This window comes from Chlamydomonas reinhardtii, chromosome 10, assembly GCF_000002595.2.
Source record: "Chlamydomonas reinhardtii strain CC-503 cw92 mt+ chromosome 10, whole genome shotgun sequence".
Lineage (NCBI taxonomy): Eukaryota > Viridiplantae > Chlorophyta > Chlorophyceae > Chlamydomonadales > Chlamydomonadaceae > Chlamydomonas > Chlamydomonas reinhardtii.
The window spans coordinates 760,010-778,996 of NC_057013.1; the positions used below are offsets into that span (position 1 = coordinate 760,010).

Consider the following 18,987-nt stretch of genomic DNA (forward strand, 5'->3'; position numbering starts at 1 on the left):
CGCCCACGCCGAACCCGCCAATCCTCATTCTGCCTTCGTATATATTGACAAACGCACACACCACGCACAGGCTCTAGCCCGGGGACCAGGTTCAACGTGGTAACAAAATTACAGTTTCGCTTAAGCTCGAGTTACCCGGCTTCCGCGATGATTTATGTCCATAGGCATGTGCTTGTGCTGTAGAGCACATTGCACACGGACAATCGTTGAGAAGGCGACGTTGTGGGCAAAGTTCCGAGTCGAGGCGCTGGCCCGACAGCTTCTTCCAGGAGGCCGCAATCCAGGCGGCAAGGTAAGTCAGCTTCTATTGATGTTGATGGTTGGGGCAGCGGCCAAGCGCCTGACACGCAGAAACTCGAGCGTAAGCCAGTGCGAACAAGCAGTGCCCCTGCGCAAGAGCCACATAGTGGTGTAGCCCATTTTCAAGCTGTTAGGTGTCATAAGCTCTAATGCCTTGAATCCTTGTTGCTTGACCGCAGATTTTAGGCCCGGCACCCGGTGGCCGTTCAGCGGCAACGACATGCCCTTCCGCAGCTGGCTGTGTTGCGGAGCACAGAAAGGAAGTCCGATTGAATATGCAGATCCGCGACCAGTAGTCGGTGGAGGACAAGAGGCGCGGAACCTTATTGTCAGTTCTGCTGTTCATGGCGATGGGGGTGCAGCCCAGCAAGTTGATGGGCCAGTCGCTGAACCTGACCCAGCCCGCCAGAGCGGGAGGACAGCACGTGCTGCGGAATCGTATCAGAAACAGTCGAGCTCCAGGCTCGCATTAACGCCCGCGGCCTCAGGGCGGAGCCGCGTTAGCGCGGTCAGCTCATCCAACGCACCCGAAACCGTCAGCAGCAGCGTGGCCGTGCCCGCCTCCTCCATCGACATCGCCTCCACCACTACGGTGGGAGTGCCCGGCCGTCAGGCCAGCTATGCGAGCACTTGCGGGCTGTCGCATTCGCAGGGCGGTCACAGCGGCCTGGGTGCGGATGGCTGCCCCAATGCCGCCTTTCCTCCGCAGCCGGCCGTGCCCCCAATCCCTATGCCGTCCATTCCATTGCCGCAGCTGGGGCATCCTGCCGCCCGCTCCGTCAACGCCGGGCGTGCCTCTCACAGCCACCATCATCAACAAAAGCAGCAGCAGGAGCAAGCGCTGCACGACAGCATAACCTTCGTCCCAGCGCCGCCGCCGAGCCCAGGCCGCAGCGCCGCCGCGCCTGTTGCAAGCAGCGGCGCCAACGCACACACCTCTGCGGGCTACGCAGGTGGTGGTGGTGGCGGTGGCGGCAGCCCGCCGCCGGACCACCTGTACCAGCACTACTACCAGCCCATGCCTGGTGATTCCTTGGGCGCCTCCGCAGTCCGCATGGGCGGCAGCAACTGTGACGGCGGCAGCGCTGCTGTCAGCGGCGCGGGACTCCATGCCGCAGGCGCCGCGGCCGCCTCAGGCGAAGTCATCCCCTCAACCGTCTCCGCCTACACGAACACGACCATGTCGGCGGCTCACGCGGCGGCTGCGAACGCGCAAGCCTACGCGAGTAACTCGCCCGCCGTCGCCGGCCTGGCGCATTGGTACCAGCAGCACAATGCCTCATCGCAACGGGCTGCAGGCTCAGCGGCCTCACTGGCGCATGGCGCCGCCTCTGAGGTGCTGCTCGCAAACCTGTTGCACGTCGGTCAAGGCGGCGTTGGCGGCGGCGCCTATCCCGCCGCCGCCAGCCTGCCAGTCTCACTGGAAAACCAGTATCGCACTCTGCAGATGTTCACTGTGCAGCATGGCGGCGGCGTTGGCCCTGACGGCGGCGCGGCGGCGGCACTACCAGCTGGTGGCGGCGGCAAGGCCCGGGCGGGCATGGTGCCGTCGTACTATGCGGCCGCGGCCGCTGCGGTGGCGGCCGGCGGCAGCAACGTGCGTGCTATGTCTCAACTGGTGGAGGTTCAGGCACTCAACCGGTGGGTACGGTGCGCTGTGGGCAGTTCAGTTATGATGCTGTGCGGGCGTGCAGGCTTACGGGCGCGTGGGCGGGACTGCACGAAGCCACAATTGATACGTATCCGCGCTCATCGAAAGCTAGGATGCTTCAGGCGCCTCTTACACGCACGTTTTTCAGTCATTAGTGCATGGTGTCATCTGTCTAAGCTCTGCGGCTGTCTGCCCACGATCGAGCAGGGCGGGAGTGGCAGCTGCCGACAACTCCACCGAGTCCGACATCGCACAGGAGCAGTCGCTGCTCGCCGTCACCATGGGCGCCGGCATAGCCGCCGCCGCCGCCGCCGCGGCCGCCGCCAACGGCTCCCAGGCCGGCGGCCGGCAGCTGCCGCCGGGCGCGCAGCGCCTACTGCTAGCGGTGCACAGCGATCACGACGGCGCCGGCGGCATTCTGCCCACGCCCATACCTGGTCTGTCCGGCGCACCCATGCCGGGCACGGCCGCGGCGTCGGATGACGGTTGGCCGACGCCTGTGGCGCTGCCGCCGTTCGCATCGGCCGCCGCGCAGCTGCAGCTGCAGGCCCGCGCTGGGCCCAGTGCGGGCGCTCATGCGCCACCGCAGCCGTCGCCGCCGCAGCAGCGTTACCGGCACATGTCGGAAGCGGGCAACCAGAGGGTTGGCGGGGGCCTGCTGCCGGCAGCATCACCGGACGCTGGCGGCGGTGGCCCCGCGGCGGCGGCGCTGCCGCCGTTTCCCTTCGCCGCGGTTGCAGGAGCAGGCGGCACTTACTGCGGCCGCCACAGCGGTGTCTCGCAAGACTATGCTGCAGCCGCTGCCAGCGGCGCCGGCGGAGAACGTCGCCAGGCCCGCGACCGTGGCCGCCACTCAGTCAGTGGCATTGGCGGTTGGCAGCAGCCCGATTGCCTACAACCGCCGGCGCGCTCTGCGGGCTTCAGCCGACGGCGGCTACGGCATGCGGCGCGGCAGTGCTGCCGCCGCCGTAGTTGGCGGTCCTGGCGGCGGCTCCATTCCGTCTGTGTTCAGCACCAATGCCGCGGTGGCACAGGTTGTGGGCCAGCAAGGCGCCGATGACGGCAGTGGATCCGGTGGCGGCAATGGCGGCGGCGGCCGCGCCCGGCACAGCGGCAGCGTTGCCTCGCTGTCGGACGCGCTGGCGTTGCCGCTGTACACGAGCCGTACGGTCAAGCTGCCGTACCAGACCTCGCGCCACCTGTCACAGGTACGTGCGTGCACTGCGCGCCGCTGGCTAAAGTACGGTAGTCTTCTGTAGCTCACGTCTGCAGCTGCACATGAATGGTTGAGGATGCTCACAGCATCTCACTGGCCACCGTGTCGCTGAACGTCGCCGCCCTCTGTCTCTCTGTGCGCCTGGGTCTGGTGCGCAGGTCGCATTTATGCAAATGCTGCAAATGGCGAGCGACAGCTATGGCAGCGTCGGCAAGGCCACGCCTCGCGGCGCCGCAGCCGGCTCTGGCCTCATTCCTGGCGGCGGCTCCACCAACTCGGTGATGATGCAGCGCACAGGTGGCGGCGGCGGCGCCGCTGCCAGTGGCCGCAACGCCCGCGCCAGCGAGGACGCCGCCGCGGTGCCGACAACTGCCGCCGCCAGCGCTGTCACCTCGGCCAGCAGCGTGCTACCCGTGTTTGGTCGCATGGGCAGCAACCGAAAGGCTGGCGCCGCCGCCGCCGCCGTCGGCATCAGCGCCGCCGACGGCGGCAGCCCAATGGCTGACGCGTCCAGTGGCGGTGTGAGCCGTTACAGCTGCGACCTGCAAGGCATGACCGGCGGCGTGGGCGGCGCGGAGGCGGACCAGCAGGAGGAGGAGATGGAGATGTCGCCGGCGACGGTGCCGCCGCCTGTGACGTCGCTGTACCCGCACGCCTCCATGCTGTCTTCCCTCAACCTCAGCCTGCTGTGCAAAGAGATCCAGGCGCTGAGATGGGTGGGGCAGGGCGGCGGCGGCGCGGTGTTCCAGGTGGGTGCCTGCGCCTGCGTGGCATGCAGTGTATGTGACAACAGCAGTGCGCGCGCTGCGGCATGGTTTTGTCCCAAGTACACTTGGCGCGTGCGCCTAGCCAATCATTCCCCATCATCCGTCGCCCGCCCGCTCGCTCTCTCGCTCGCTCCACAGGGTGTGTGGCAGGGCGCTTCTGTGGCCGTGAAGTTCCTTTTGGCGGAGGCGGACTCGCCGGCGGCACTGGAGGCGGTGGCGCTGGAGGGAGTCGTCAGCTCAGGTGGGTTAGTGAGTCAAGCAGGCTCACAATGTGGAGCAAAGTGTGGCTGCTGGTTCTGCTGCTGTCAGCCGCCTTGTTTGGCCAGCTTGGCCCTTGCTGCAGTGCCCTCCGTAGATATGTGCTCTCCTGACGCTACGCACGCACCTCCGTTCCCGACGCTGCTGCTGTGTGCCTCGCCGCCTCGACCCCTGCAGTTGTCAATCACCCCAATGTGGTGCACACGTACGCGTTCCAGTGCTCCCGCCTGACCGAGAATACGTTCATGCCCGACCCCGAACCGGAGCGGCAGGCGGCCGGGTCCCAGTGGGATGCCACCACGCGGGTGAGCGAGCGAGGGTGGTGCCGCCGTGCATCGCCTGCATGTCTGTGAGAATGTTAGAGTGTAGCTGGACGCCTGGCATGCACCGCCGCAGCTTGCTGCAGCGCATCGGGCTTCATGCACGCATGCGTGGATCCATTACTACCCCTCCTCTCACGACTTCCTTCTCGCCTCTTCACACGTGCTGTCGCGCTTCAACTACAGGACCTGTTGGGCTCGTTGCTGGACACCACTGCCCTGTATGCAACACTGGGCGGTGCCGGCACCATGGGTAGCGGCGGCGCCCAGCTTGCAGGCGCCGGCAGCGGCGCCCTGCACACCGCCGGCAACAACGACAATAACAACAACGCCGTGGCCCCCGGTCGCCGCCAAACAGCGGCAGCGGGCAGCCTGACGCAGACCGCTCTCTCCTGCACCCTGAGCGCTGCCGTTGGCGGCGGCGGCGGCGGCCTGGGCCCGTCCCGCTTGGGGGCGGCTTATGCCAGCAACGGCGGCGGCAACGGCAACGGCGGCACCGCGTCCGACAACGGCGGCGGCGGCGGCGGTTCAAGTCGACGGGGCACCAGCAGCAAGCAGTCGCTGCCAACGACCCCAATGTCCGGCCGTGACGGCGACGGCGGCACCAGCGGCGGCGACGTCAACGGCGACAGTCGCATCGCTGAGGAGGAGTATGAGGATGACACCACCGGGGTCAGCGACACCACGGCCAGAGGTGGCGGTGGCAGCGACGGCGCGCGCGGCCATGAGCGTGCGCTAGCTGTGGCCGCGGCGGCGGCGGCGGCGGCGGCGGCGCTGCCTGGTTCTGGCCGGCAGCTGGCCGTACCAGCGGGCCGCGGTGCCGCCGCCCTGGCGCCGGCACAGCAGGGAGGCAACAACCCCAGCAAGCCGCTGCCGGCAGCCCCGACGCTGCAAGCAGTGCTGCGGCTGCAGCAGAGCGAGCGCAATGCCGGTTCCGGCGAGAGCGGCAGCGGCGGTCAGCAACCGCCTCAGGCGCACCTGCCGCCGGGATCATCCACACGGAACCTGTCGGTGGGGCGTGCAGCGCACCGGAACGCGCTCGAGTCGACGTTCCATTCGGACGAGGTATGAGACCTGCCATGCACGTGGCGTGCTGATGCGGTGCTGTAGGGCTGCTACGTAGAGCACGGCAGGGAGGCCGCTTGATTGCGACAGGTGATGCGGCAGGCGTGAGTCCGTGTCAGGCGTTTACAGGCTCGCGCACCACGTGATTTCACGCTCTTGGCGCGGCTTCTGCTGCTCGCAGGGTTTCGGAGATCCTGACATCACCCACAGCCGCCGCGGCTGGTCGGCCCGCCAGGTGCTGGCGTACCTGCGGGCGCGGCCGGGGCAGTACCTGACCCACATCATTATGGTGTGTGGGCGTGCGTGTGCGCGAGTGTGTGGGGGGGTGAGGGTCAGGGGACGGAGCGCGCACACAGCCTGCAGGGTGCGGGTGCATGCCAGGCGAGTCGGGTAGGTGGGTGGCTGGATGCCCTGGTGCTGGTGCTTGCAGGTCGATACTGGCTAGACAGGAGAAACTACGAAAACCCACTGCGTACGCACGATCCGCACCGCAACCGCAATTGACCTTGTTTACTCCCAAATGCGACCATCCACGCTGCTCCTTTAACACTTGGTCGCATGCCTGGGTGCGTGTGCGCATTCGCTTGCTCTCCTCATATTTGCAGGAGTACTGTGACCGGGGCTCCCTGTTGTCTGCCATCAAGCGCGGCGTGTTCAGAATGGACGACGGCAATGCAGGCGCCCCCGCCGCAGACGCGGCCGCAGCAACGCCGCAGCCGGCATCCGCGCCCACGGGGTCTCAGCGCTTCCCCCGCCGCATCGTGCTGCGTGCAGTGCTCCGCAGCGCGCGTGATGTGGCACAGGTGGGTGGGACTGTGCGGGTGGTAGCATCACCGATCAACGATCGGCGCGGGCTTGTGCGAGTTTCAGATAGCTTGATGTTGCATCTCCCGCGAGATTCGCGCCGGGAACGTGTATGCGGTATCGTGATTCGAAGCAGGCCTCCAGTTTTTTTGTTTAGCCCGTAGGCGGCAGCGCTTGCACGCAGGTGTCCTTCAGCAAGAATTCTCTAGTACTGAATGCCACTGCCTGTCGCTGCTTGTGTGTTGCGTGCAGGGCATGTGCCACCTGCATGCCAACGGCATCATCCACGGCGACGTGAGTGCCGTGCTACCGTACGGCTGCTATGTGGGGTCGCAATCACTGGGAACCCGGAGGCTTTTGTGCGCACCTCTTCTCATTCGTTCCTGACACCCACAATCCCGGAAACTCCCCACCCGCAGCTCAAGCCCGGTAACGTGCTGCTGCGCGGCTGCCGCAGCGACCGCCGCGGCTTCGTGGCGATGGTGGCGGACTTTGGTCTGAGCAAGGTGCGTGCGCATGCGGCAGCAGGTGGCCTCGCGGCTTAAGAATAGAGTGCGCACATCCCGTACGTGCCTCTGCGGTGCGGAACCAATATTGTATGTGTCGGGCCCATTTCACAAAAGCAAATCCGGTGTGTGTATATGTGTATGTGACTGTGTGTGTCCGCGCATACAGGTGACTCAGGGCGACAAGCCGCTGGAGAGCCACCACTGGAGCACCGTCACAGTAATGGCGCCGGAGGTCATCATGGGCCGCTGGCTCAAGGCGTCAGGTGCGTGCGCCTGGGGGCGGCCGTGGGTTGCGGCCTATGCGTGTGGTGTGTGCCTGTGCGTGTGGTGGTGGTGGTGGTGGTGGTGGTGGTAGTGGTGGTGGTGGTGGTGGTGGTGGTGGCGGGCTGAACGCGATCGGTCGCGGGTGCATCGGGTGAGTGCTGTTATGCATGGTTCCTTGGGGTGCGCGGTGGCGTCGGTGTGCGTGCGCTGGCAGCTGCCGTGGTGCGCCAGCCAGGCACCCAGTCACGACGTACCTGCGTCCCGAAGCGCACGCACGCTAGCACACGTTAGCGTTTACTTCGCTGGCTTGTTAGTTGAAGCCTCCGCTTTTGAAACACACTCCGTGTGGCATGCATCGGCCTTGTTACCCTTGCCTTGCAGATGTGTTCAGCTTCGGCATGCTGCTGTGGCAGCTCGTCACAAGCGAGCCCATCCCCTACGGCAAACTGACAGTGCCGCAGATCCTGTTGGGCGTATCCCAGGGCACGGTGCGTGCGGGCAGTGCGGGTGAAGTGTGGTGCGTGAGGTGTGTCTTCATAGACCGTCCTCAGGTTTCGCTTGTGTATGCGTCACGCAACACCAAGTCTGTATGTGTGCGCATGTGTGGATGTACTATGCGAAAGGGATGCCAAATATGATTATTTACGTTCGTGTGTGGCTGCTTTTCATGCTGCAGCTGACTCCCGAGTGGCCGGCTTCCACCCACCCGGCGCTGGTGCGACTGGGTCGCGCCTGCCTGGCCCCCAGTCCGGAGAAGCGACCCTCGTTCGAGGCCATTGTGAAGGTGAGTGAAAAACATGCACAAATGCGCATTATTATATATAATGAGAGGGAACTAACGTGTACAATTGTACACACACCGTTAAATGTGCAGTGGCTTGTGCTGGCCTGTGTTACCTGCAATGTCGTGAAAGCCGTGTGTGTATGGACACGTGCATGTGTAAAACGGCCGGGGGAAGGGTCTCCTGCTGGCTCTGACGCTGTATCTGCTGTTGTATGCTCCGCTGCCGCTATTGCATTGTGAACCCCCAGGTGCTCACCAAGATTGAGAAGCACGTGCGTGACGAGCTGAAGCAGCAGCGGCAGCGGCAGGCGGCAGCAGAGCCGGCTTACGTGGGCACTCTGGCAAGCACGCCGGCCCAAACTGCGGCAGCGGCAGGCCACTAGCAGTAGCAGCAGCGGCGGCAGCGGCGGCGGCAGCGGCAGCAGCAGCAGCGGCAGCAGCGGCAGCAGTAGCAGCAGTAGCTGCAGCGGCAGCACTAGCAGTGGTGGCAGCAACAGTGACGTGGCCGCAACAGTGACCTGGACGTGCCTCCGCCGTGGGCAGTGGCATGTGGAGCACTGGTTTGGGTTTGGCTGCATGCAGCAATAGCACACAGCATACAAACGAATGGGTCACAATGGATGGCGCCTCGGCCACCTTACCAACAAATAGAGATTGAGAGAGCGAGGAAAAGCACGTGCTGGGCTTGCTGCCATCCATGGCATGGTTGCTGAGGTGAGGGTGCAGGGTGGGCGTCGACGGCCATAATTCGCTTAACTTCAACGCAACGGTTCGAAAATGGAGTGAGAAATAAGCGCCATAGATTGCACGTGAGGGTATAAGATAGAGTTTACCGCCGCCACCGCCATGGGTACGGATGCGGTGCTTGCAACATTGTGCATGTATCCGATGGATCTTTCTGCCTGTCTTTGACGGCTGAATGATTTTCGACGACGCACGTGTCCACCGCCTGCTGGGTTACACGTGCGCTGTGATCCACCATAAATGAGCGAACACGGCGGCTGCCTCGTGTTGCTTTACATGAGCGCCGCTAGCCACGTGCATCATACCAAGTTTTGATATAACTCAACCGCTGCCCCCGGCATTCTGCACCATTGCTAGGAGCGAGGAATAGTGTGCTTGCAACTCAATTGCTGCTTGTCTTGCTCATTCTGTCAGCCAGCACTGACGTCTGTGCGGGCAACAAACTTAATGGGTGAAGAAGGGTCCTGGCTGCAGGTATTTACGCCAGCATTCAACTATCGTGGATCCACGAACAGCATTACTCATTTTAAACAAATGATGGGCGAGCTGGCCGATGCGGGAATGGCGTGTCGCGCATTGGGCGCATGCCGCGCAACCTTCACTTGTGTCATGGAGATTTGGGCGTTGACATCATTGGACTTGGCGACTCGGCAGTCTCCTTGAAGGCGGATTTGGTGGGGTGCACATCCTGTTATGCATGATGGGTGCACAAACGATGGGCACGCGGGACCTAGGGGTGCGATATAAGCGCTGCCGTTCTTGCACGGCCTTTCGCCTGCCACTACTTATCCAATGATCTATCGGCTTCGGCTGTTTACTATCCTACGACGCACGTGCTACATATTTCCTACCAGGTTACACGTGCCGTGTGATTTACTGATTTAGCATGTAGGGGCGCCGCCTCTCTCGCGTTGCCTTTGCACGGGACTGCTAGCGCCACAAGCGGTAGTACGCTCAGTGTTGGAAACCCAAACTTTGGTTGGAGAAACAGCCTATATGCCACTGAATCAGTGTATGCCTTGCTCAGGGGAGCACTGCGAGTGGGCAGTGAAGTTGGTGCGCGAGTGGGCAGGAAGTTGGTGCGGGATACGAATTTGACCGTACGTACGGCGGGTGAAGCAGCGTCCTGGTTGCAGGCACTGACGCCAGGAGTCTGATTCCCCGTCACGGATTCAGACACTGCACACAAAGTTGCAACAAATGAGATGACGTTGGGGGTGGGCTGGCACGATGCGCGTTGTGCGCGTGCGGCGCAATCTCCCTTTGATAGTGCCATGGAGATACACGTGAATATTTACGTGGTTTAATTCAAGTATGTACCGTACTGGCGACACTGCAGTCTGCACGTGGCAGCAGGGAGATACTTACCTTGCTTGGCCCGCCGCGGGCGCACCGGGCGCCGCCTTTGGGACGTGTCCAGGATAGCGGTAACACGGCGTGATACGGGTGATGATGGGGATGGACGTGGAGGTGGCGGCAGCGTCGTAAGGTGCGAATGCAAAACACGCACGCCTGCAGCAGCGGGTATGGCTTGATGATGTGCTTTCTTTGTGGACTGCATGCAGGGGCGTGAGCACGCTGTAATCTGCAGTGTGTGCAGTGACAGTGTGCGAGCGTTTGTTAATGATGCTGGACTGGCTTGGCTGGACAGGAGCGGGGGTGGAATTGACGTGAAGAGATCGACGTGCGTGTGTGTCCAACCAAGGCGTGCAGGCAGTGTTACGTCGGGTGCTTGCTGAAGACCGCGTGTATATGTGGACGGTCACTTTGAGGCCAGTTGGTGCGGATGCCGGGCAATTGATTTCATGCCGGGTACATGGCGCGCGGGCCGGAGCGCAATATACTCGGTAGTTGGTACTCGGTTTCCGGCTTCACCGACGCTTGTCGTGTATTCATGTTGAGAGGCTTTGGTTCTATTATTCTTTTGCGTCATATGAAACATAGGGCCACAGGTGTGTATGCGTGTGTGTATGTGCGTATGCGTGCGTGCGTGCGACCGAGTACATGCGACTGCGGAATATAAGCGCGTGCGCTATGTAAGGACGGGATACGGTACGGTAGTCTGCGATTTGGGCTGGTTGCCACTGCTGGATTGGATTGTACATGCGTGTGTGTACAAGCCAAAGCCATGTAATGGTGTGGTACTGTGGTGTGGGTAGGACAGTGCACACAGGAAGTGCGAGAGGGGTGCTTGTGGATGGCAACGTGCGTTGCCGAGGTGGGAGCCGTCCCTCCACGCCGTTTCTTTCGTGCTGCGATCAATGCTGTACTTTTCGTCCGGTTTGGCCGCATGCCCTGACCGTTGCTTGGATGCGTGTGTGACGCGAAGCAGGGCAGGGCGTTCCTAAGCCGCATGGGGATTTGTCGTGTAAACATTGGGCCGCGGCCCCTGACGATGGCGCGGGAACGCACTATTCCACATCCGCAACTCTTTGCGACGCATGTGTAGGTGTTGGATGGCAAGGCAGGTCCAGCCTGCGCCCTGCGCCCATGCCAGCAGCAACTACTCGCAGCTGCATACATTCACTGTTTATATATACGAGAGCAGTAACTGCGTCACGTTCTGTATGGGGATACCGGCCGCAGGCTTGCCTGCCTCATTATCGCTCGCACCCAGCAACCAATTCCGTATCGTAGCGGCTTACTTTGTGCAGCAGCTGCTGGATGTGTGTGCGTACCCGTCCGTATGCCCAATCCAGCAGCAGCAGCAGCCTGGTATCCATGCACTACTCAGCAGGGTTGCGTAGTTCGTAGTATGCGTACTATGTACTACATACGTACTGCTGTACTACGTACTGGCCGCGCAACTCCAAATTCACACCGTTCCGGGCATGATGCGGGCACGCGTGTCGTGTTTGCACCGGCTTTCCCCCCGGATTTCGTGGCCCAGCGAATTATGCACCGTATTTTAACGTACTGTACTAGAAATGCCTAGTACGCTGTAGTAATGCGCGTATTATGGAGAGAGAGGGTCGCGTACTAGGCAACCCTGCTACTCAGCACCTGACGGGGCCAGGGCGTCGCATGCGCCTGTTTCAGCAGCAGTATGTACAAGTCATAGCAGGGGTTCGGGGCAATACGGGAGATACTTGTATACTACGCATTTCAATAATACTGTCCAGTCCATGACCATCAGTCCATCACCTCGCATGCGCGTCAGCAAACTTCCAGCCAGCCAGCAACTTGTCGGTACAGTAACTCCGGCGTTCGACCAGCCGCGCACTCCTGCCCTGCCGTTGCAAAGTGTTTGCCATCTGCTGGGGTTTGGGCATCAGCTGCACCCCACGGGACTTCACCAACCTGCCTTGACACTGTCCCATTGCACACTCATCTGCAGTGGCAACACCAAAGTGTACAGAATTGTAGCGGCTGCAGCTCGTTCGGCACCACAAGTACCGACCGCAGACGTGAAGGCAGCAGTGTTTCAGTACCTGATACACAATCTTACAAAAGTAAGAGCAGCCAATACGGCACCGATGCCTCTCAAGACCCGTCCTGTTTCTTCCCCGCTGCGCACGCCCGCTCCTCCCTACTCCTCTGCGACGTCTTCACTAAAGTCTACCATGGCAGGCTCGCCCCTGCCAGCACGCACCGGGCAGCGCACCCCCTGCCGTGTCACTACGCCTGCCAGCTGCCGAGCCTATCCCTCAGCGCCCCCAAAGCCGCCCGCCTCTGGTGCTGCCTCCGTGCTCTGGCGGTCTCGCACCAAAAGGCTGCTGTCTCGGTTGAAGTAACCCTCCTCCACACCCAGCCTGCTACTCGCTGTCCAGCTCTTCACCTTCAGCCACTGCTGCGTGCTGCACTGCTGCCCCGCCGACTGGCCCTGCTTGTCCAGGCGTCGCACGTCACCACGGCCGGCAGCGGCGCCACCACTGACATTGGCGCTGCCGCGCCCCAGCTGCAGCTGCTGCAGCACCTGCCTTCGCTGCGCGCGGGCGTCGGCAGCCACCAGCCGCAGCGCCCGCTGCACGCCGGACCACCAGACCCGCCACCGGTCTGTCACGGCCTGGCGGTAGTTGCCAAGCAGCATGAGCAGCATGGCGAACAGGAGCGCGCTGTTGAGCAGCAGGATGATGGCTCCAGCGGCGGCCTGCGATCCATGGTGGACGAGATCAGCGAAGAGCGAGAGCAGCAAAGAGCGAAGCGAACCCATTACTGCAATCAATTGAGTGGCCATGGGACGGCCAGGCCGCCAGGCAATAACGGTTGGTTTCGAAAGGGGCGGCCAGAGGCCGAGCCAACCCCGCATACCTGCACGGTGCACACGGGGGGGAGGGGGGGCACACCTAGCGTAGAGAACCCAGAGGCCCTGTCACTGTCCCCCAGCATTCGGCCTGCCACTCACCCCGTCCCCGCCGGTGGGCGACTGGCTGGGCTCGACAAAAGAACAGCCCCAGGGTCACGGTGCTGCTCAGCGCCCCCAGGGACAGAAACTCAAGCATCAGGAGCAGCCTATGAAGGGCACATACGCATGGCGTGCGTGCAGCAGGTCTGAGGAAGGCACACAAATCGTAGGTGCACCGTACCCGCACCGGGTCAAGCGAGTGCTCGCCACTTGAACGAGTAGCAACTGCCACGGTACACACACGAGGATGATTCCTCAAAATAAAAACACGCAGCATCCTTGCATCCCCATCGCGTCCCTTACCGGCAGTGCACGGGGGCCGCGGCAAATCAGCCCTCCCTCTCTTTGTTTGTGCATATTACGGCATAACGTGCATAAGCAAGCCTCGTGGTGCTGCGTTTGGCCCCTAGTTCTGCTTGTGGGGCGCTTCCCGAAATCCGCCAGGATGGGCTCGCGGGGACCCCAGGGACGACGACCGCCCCCCCAACTTTGGCAGCCCAGAACTTCCTCACCACACCACCCCTGACAAAACCAAAAGTACGTGCGTAATGCTCTCCTGCAGATCTACAATCTTGAGCATGGGGTATGAGCTTTCAACCCCCCCCCCCCCGGTTGGCTCGGCCCCCCCCCCCGGAGGGTGGGAAAGTTGCTTAGCGCAGACATCTGGGGGATGGAGCTGGTCAGGCAGCTAGGTCGCGCAGGCACGGTAGGGTCCCTGCCGAGGCAACTGAGTCCCTGCCGGGCATCCGCGCTGGGAGGGGGGGCGACCCTTACATGTTACAGCCAGAGGCCACCGGCAACTTCTTGGATTTCCCACCCTCATCCCCCCTTCCTGCAGGTGCGATGCGGCTCTGCCTCGCGAGTGTGGCGTTGCGGTGTGTCTGTGTGGTGCTATCGGCTGGCCGGGCGCCCGGAACGTGAGGAATGCGCGTCCCCAAACTTCCAGCCAGCCAGCAACTCGTCGGTACAGTAACTCCGGCGTTCGACCAGCCGCGCACTCCTGCCCTGCCGTTGCCAATTGTGTGCCATTTGTTGGGTGCTGGGAATCAGCTGCACCCCACGGGACTTTACCAACTTGCCTTACCACTGTCCCATCACACACACATCGCACTCCCACCGTGCTCCCACCCTCATCCCCCCCTCAAAGGAGACAAGGACAATTAGGGTTGTTCAGGCTATCTCGCCCAACCCTCAGGGGGGCGACAGCCTTACACTTCGGCTAGCGCGGCGGACGCTTCTGACACGGGTGCAACCGCCACCTCTTCCGCAGCCGCGGACAGCCTGGACGTCGCGTCCTGCAGTGCGCTCAGCCGCCGCAGTGACTATCAGGGCCTCGCCGTGCCCAACGGCGCCAGCTACGTGGTTGTGGGTGCGCCTAAGGGACCGTGGCAACCCCTTACGCACCTGTCAGCTGAGGAGCGGGAAGGGCTGCTGAGCCAGAATCCAGTGGCTAGGGCGTACTTCGCGCGCCCACACCTCATGTTCTATTACAGCACGCGGGTGCTGAGCATCGGAGGTGCCTTCCCGCTAGCGCTGCGCGACCCGTGCGCAGACGTGAACCTCATCTCGGAGGACTGTGCCCTGCAGCACGGCTTCCAGTTCAAGCCCAGCAAGTGCAATCTGACCACTGGCACCCAGCAGAGCGGAAGTGTGAAGGGGCAGTTGGTCACGGAGGGTGTGACGGTGACACTTCTGGCCGGCACGGGCAACGAGGTCCGCTTGCCGCTCACCAAGACGCTGGTGGTGCCGTCCACAAAGCTGTTTGGCTTCCTGGCGGGCAACGAGCAGTTCCACGCGTTGGCGGACTACATTACACAGTACCCCATCGCGCAGCTGCACTTCTACCCCAACGTGGTCCAGCAGCCGCAGTGTGTTGTGACGGTGCCCATGGCGCGTGCGGCAGACGCGCGGGCGGTCTGCGCTATCCGTGACGCGGCCATTGCTGAGGACGCAGCCTCCGACTGCAGCGGCTCTGTCGCGCTGTGCTCTCACGCCAGATGCGCCAGTGCCAACCAGCCTGCCAGCAGCCCCGCCAGCGAGCCTGACTCAGCTGCGGAGCTGGGGGGGGACTGCAGCGCCAAGGGGAGCGACGCGCCCAGCACCAGCGACAAGACCACCTCACAGGGTGGCACTGCCGACGCAGCGGACAGCGTGGGCAGCAGCGCTGAGAACCAGCGCTCATGGGGTCAATGGCTGGCCGAGAAGGCCACCGCAGCGTCGCAGGCAGGCGCCAGCGCGCTGATCCGTTGCATGGACACCAAGCACACGGTGACCCAGGAGAAGGTCAGGAAGCCGCGGCACGGCAAGCGCAAGAGGGCCGGCGTGCGGTATGAATTGCGCACTTCTGTCAGTGTCGGCAGGACCTGGAGCGGCCTGCTGACGTTCCTGCTCTTCGCCACCACGCTGCTAGCGACGGTGACAGGGGTAGGGGCGACGCGGGGGCGCGTGGGCGGGCAATTTGGGGCAGAGGTTTCGCAGCACGCCCTTAACACGGGTGCGTACCTGCTGCACGCCGCATCAGCGGCTGATCCCAGCTTCGCTTACCACAGCGACATCCGCGACTGGCAAACACGCAACCACAGCGCAGCGGGAGGTCCTCAGGGCATTGCGCACGCCTTGGCCACGGTGGATGCGTACGGGTTTGATGGCAAGCGCATAGCCACAGCCCATGAGCGGTACGCCAAGGACCCTGAAGGAGGGTGGATCTGGGGCAATAGTTCAGCGCTGAGCCCCGTTCAAACCGAGCAGCTCAAACAAGTAGTGCGAGCTCGCAAGGATACTGCCTTCGCGTACTCAATGAATGACCTGCCGGGGTACAAGGGGAATGCCGGTGACTTTCGCATAGAGCTGGACACCGACAAACCTATCATCCAGCCCCCACGTCGGTACAGTCCGCAAGAGCAGAAAATAATAAAAGAAAAGACGCAGGAGCTTGTGGATGCGGGCATAGTGGTTGAGTGGACTGGCCCAACGGTGTGCGCGGTTAATCCCGTTATTGCCGCCAAAAAGGACCCCGATACTGGGCTCTGGACGGGCGCACGCATGGCTCAGGATTACCGCCCTGTGAACTCGCATACCAAGCACGATAAGTACGGCCTGCACAGGCCGGAAGATATCTTCCAGCGCACCAAGGGAGCAAAGGTCTTCTCTCATCTAGATTGCCGCCAGGGTTTTCTCCAGGTTCCGCTTGCGGAGGAGGACCAGCTGAAGACGGCGTTCTGGTGTGGCAATCGGCTCATGATGTACAAACGCATGCCGTATGGCCTGAAAAATGCTTCCGCCGCCTTTCAGCGGCGTGTGGATTATGAGCTCACGCGTGCGGGGCTAGACCACTGCGCTGCGGGTTTCATAGAAGATATCGTGATCTGGTCCAAAACGCCGGAGGAGCACGCCGCTCACGTTGCAGCCGTGCTGGCTTGCCTGGCCGAGTGTGGCCTTCGTGCCCACCCAGACAAATCGATATTCGGAGCGGAGGTCATTGAGTATCTGGGTCATAACCTGTCAGAGCACGGCATCAGTCCCAGCCTCGCGAAAGTGGAGGCCCTGCAGCCGCCTAAGAACGTGTCCGAGCTGCGCACACAGCTGGGGTTTATCAACTACTATCGTTGCTATATTCCCAACATGAGCCTGATAGCGCGCGATCTCACAGAGTTGCTGAAGACAGGCGCTCCGTGGGTGTGGGGGCCGAGGCAGCAGGCAGCGCACGACGCCATAAAGGCCGTGTTCACACAGGAGGGACTGGTGTTGCGCCCCATAGACTACAGCCGGCAATTAATTCTGCACACGGATTTTTCCAACCGCGGAATAGCCGCTGTCTTGGGGCAGCTCGATGACGACGGAAACGAGTATATGTGCGCCTGTATCAGCCGCTCGCTGAACAAGCATGAAGTCAATTACTCCAGCTACAAAGGAGAGATGCTGGCAGCGGTTTGGGCGATGAAAATGTTCAGACACCACCTCATCGGTACCGAAGTGCCGTTTCGTCTGGTTACCGACCATCAGCCGCTGCTATACAGCATGTGTAGATGAGTGGCTAAATACGTGTTCTACTCCGCTTGGTTGCGTTAGGGCGCCTCGGCGCCCTGACCCTCCTTGTCGGTCGTAGTTCCTGGCCGGCCTTCGTGGCCGCGCCAATCCCCTGTGGCGCCTTCGTGGCGTCCCTGGCGTTGCTTAGGTCAGCTGTAGTGCGTCAGTACTGCTCTGGCTGCGGCGCGCCACTCAGTCGACGACATCATCGTCGCCGTCCTGCCGAGCGGCCCCCGCTCTGGCAATCTTTGCCGAACATCATGACTTCACACCGTGGAGCCTTCGCGACCTAGCGTTGGTGGCGCGCCTGCTCGCCGGTCGACCTCGTCTTCATGGCTTCGCGATGCTTCTGGCGGGGCGCTCGCTGCTGCCGGGCTCGCAGTGGCGTGGCGCTGAGCGGCTCTTTCGGTAACGGAGGGCCGATTGGAGCTGCTGGCGACTCTTGCTGTGGGCTGCTGCTGCGGCCTGACGTGGCGCCGGGCTCGCCGCGCGTGAACAGGGGCACGCTGCGGCGGGAGCCAGGACCGGCGTCTTCCGGGCGGCGGCGGCTGGAGCTGTGGGCGCATCTACACACCTCGTGGTGTGGCCAGTGGAGAGACCTGCTTGGCGAATGCAGTCTGGCGAAGGCAGTCCAGCGAAGGCTGGCTGGCGCAGGCCGACTACGCGAAGGCTGGCTGGCGCTGTCTGCTGTGCTAGGGTGTTGCGAGGCTGTGTGGACTTGGTTGGGCGGTGGGCGTGCCTGCACCGCCTGCGCTAGGTTGCGGGCGCTGTGGCTTGTGCTGTCTGGTGGGTCGGACCGGCTGATCCTCGTGGTTCAGCGAACTTGCACGGCCCTAGGCCGTCTACAGGATGCAGCTTCGGGCTGCACCCAACAGTGTGAGGGCCCTGCCCTGTTGGTGCTGGTGTTTTGGGGTAGGAGTTGCACTTTGCAAAGTGGCAGTCAGTCTGACGCCGACCCGCGGCTTAGGTGAGCAGCGCTAGCGTTTGCGGTGAGCCTTGCTCGGGGTTCCTCCCCTCCTGTAGTGAGGCGAGGAGCATGGGGGTCATTCGAGGTTCTCTCCTCGAGTGTGCGTACGTGTCTCGTGCGTTTATGAAGCCCTGGCTTGCCCGCGGCTGTCATCCCACATGTAACCTCTATTCGCTATACCTGATGAGCACCGAGGGGCTTACAGGGCAATATGCACGGTTTGCACTAGTGCTCCAGGAGTATAACTTTAAAGTTGAGCACAGGCCGGGTGTCACGCACCAGAACGCTGACACTCTCTCGCGTCACCCGCGCCCCAGCACGTTCGATGGGTCAGGTGCCAGGGTGGATGAGGATACCGAACCAGCCACCGCTGCGGCTGGGGGGGAGGTTTGCAGCGTGGCAATGGCAACACGCCTAGCTCTAAGCTCGCAGCAGTGTCAGGCCGGCAGAGCCAGTGTGTACGCGGCGAAGCCGGTAGCTAGCTTTAGCGCTGACCACATGCCTTCCCCGGAAGAAGCAGCGTACGGGATGAACGGATGGCGGTACGAAGCCTCCGACCCGCCCCCTGACTCGGATCCAGATGATTCAAAGCGATCCAGGCAGCAGCTTAGGGCCAATGCTCTTGAGTGGCGAGCCGCACGCCGCCGTGACCTTCGCAGACAACAGGTCATGCCAGCGGCCGCGAACCTCACGCACAGCAGTGCGGCCAAGCAAGGTGCTGAATTCTTTACAGCAGCAATGCGGCAGGGCGTGACGCTATACGAGCCCACGGGAGGGCTTTGCGTCGGGTTAGAAGCCTGTCTCTTGAACGGAGTCAGGGTCAACTTAGCCCCTGCGCCCAGCTATCAGTGCCGACTGATCGTGGCCTGCATCGACGTTTGTTGTAGTCGATATCAGGGGGGGGGCTCTCCTGGTCGATATGCAAATTAGCGGGGGGGTCCCCCCCCCCTGCGCCCCCCCTCAAGCG

The 18,987-nt window shown here is 62.6% G+C and overlaps 3 protein-coding genes across 3 annotated transcripts in view; 2 read left to right on the forward strand and 1 right to left on the reverse strand.

The window, feature by feature from the left end:
• Positions 1 to 71: 71 nt before the first annotated feature.
• CHLRE_10g422900v5 (uncharacterized protein) lies at positions 72 to 11,226 on the forward strand. The gene is made up of 17 exons (XM_043066508.1): positions 72 to 292; positions 480 to 892; positions 1,055 to 1,941; positions 2,159 to 2,594; positions 2,692 to 3,159; positions 3,326 to 3,916; positions 4,073 to 4,175; positions 4,370 to 4,497; positions 4,699 to 5,577; positions 5,759 to 5,866; positions 6,183 to 6,380; positions 6,634 to 6,675; positions 6,801 to 6,887; positions 7,057 to 7,153; positions 7,536 to 7,642; positions 7,831 to 7,938; positions 8,187 to 11,226. The coding sequence occupies exons 2-17, from the start codon at positions 521 to 523 to the stop codon at positions 8,319 to 8,321; spliced, it is 4,746 nt and encodes a 1,581-aa protein (XP_042919905.1). The 5' UTR covers positions 72 to 292; positions 480 to 520; the 3' UTR covers positions 8,322 to 11,226.
• A 539-nt stretch (positions 11,227 to 11,765) lies between these two features.
• On the reverse strand, positions 11,766 to 13,201 carry CHLRE_10g423000v5 (uncharacterized protein). The gene is made up of 2 exons (XM_043066509.1): positions 13,028 to 13,201; positions 11,766 to 12,933 (listed from the first exon to the last, which is right to left on the reverse strand). The coding sequence occupies exon 2, from the start codon at positions 12,833 to 12,835 to the stop codon at positions 12,323 to 12,325; it is 513 nt and encodes a 170-aa protein (XP_042919906.1). The 5' UTR covers positions 12,836 to 12,933; positions 13,028 to 13,201; the 3' UTR covers positions 11,766 to 12,322.
• A 1,000-nt stretch (positions 13,202 to 14,201) lies between these two features.
• CHLRE_10g423050v5 (uncharacterized protein) overlaps positions 14,202 to 18,987 on the forward strand; it is a 5,012-nt gene continuing 226 nt past the window's right edge. Inside the window, exons 1-2 of the mRNA XM_043066510.1 lie at positions 14,202 to 16,951; positions 17,250 to 18,987. The exon at positions 17,250 to 18,987 is cut by the window's right edge and continues 226 nt beyond it. Coding sequence (XP_042919909.1) covers positions 14,507 to 16,951; positions 17,250 to 17,465 — 2,661 coding nt within the window. The 5' untranslated portion in view covers positions 14,202 to 14,506 and the 3' untranslated portion in view covers positions 17,466 to 18,987. The remainder of the gene's footprint in view (positions 16,952 to 17,249) is intronic.

What these genes read in the sequence shown, in the direction of transcription:
- CHLRE_10g422900v5 (XM_043066508.1), top strand. Translation starts at nt 521, where the DNA reads ATGCCCTTCCGCAGCTGGCTGTGTTGCGGAGCACAGAAAGGAAGTCCG. An exon ending in AGTGGGATGCCACCACGCGG is followed by an intron (nt 4,498 to 4,698) that starts GTGAGCGAGCGA and finishes CTTCAACTACAG; the next exon opens with GACCTGTTGGGCTCGTTGCT. An exon ending in CGTTCGAGGCCATTGTGAAG is followed by an intron (nt 7,939 to 8,186) that starts GTGAGTGAAAAA and finishes GTGAACCCCCAG; the next exon opens with GTGCTCACCAAGATTGAGAA.
- CHLRE_10g423000v5 (XM_043066509.1), bottom strand. Translation starts at nt 12,835, where the DNA reads ATGGGTTCGCTTCGCTCTTTGCTGCTCTCGCTCTTCGCTGATCTCGTC.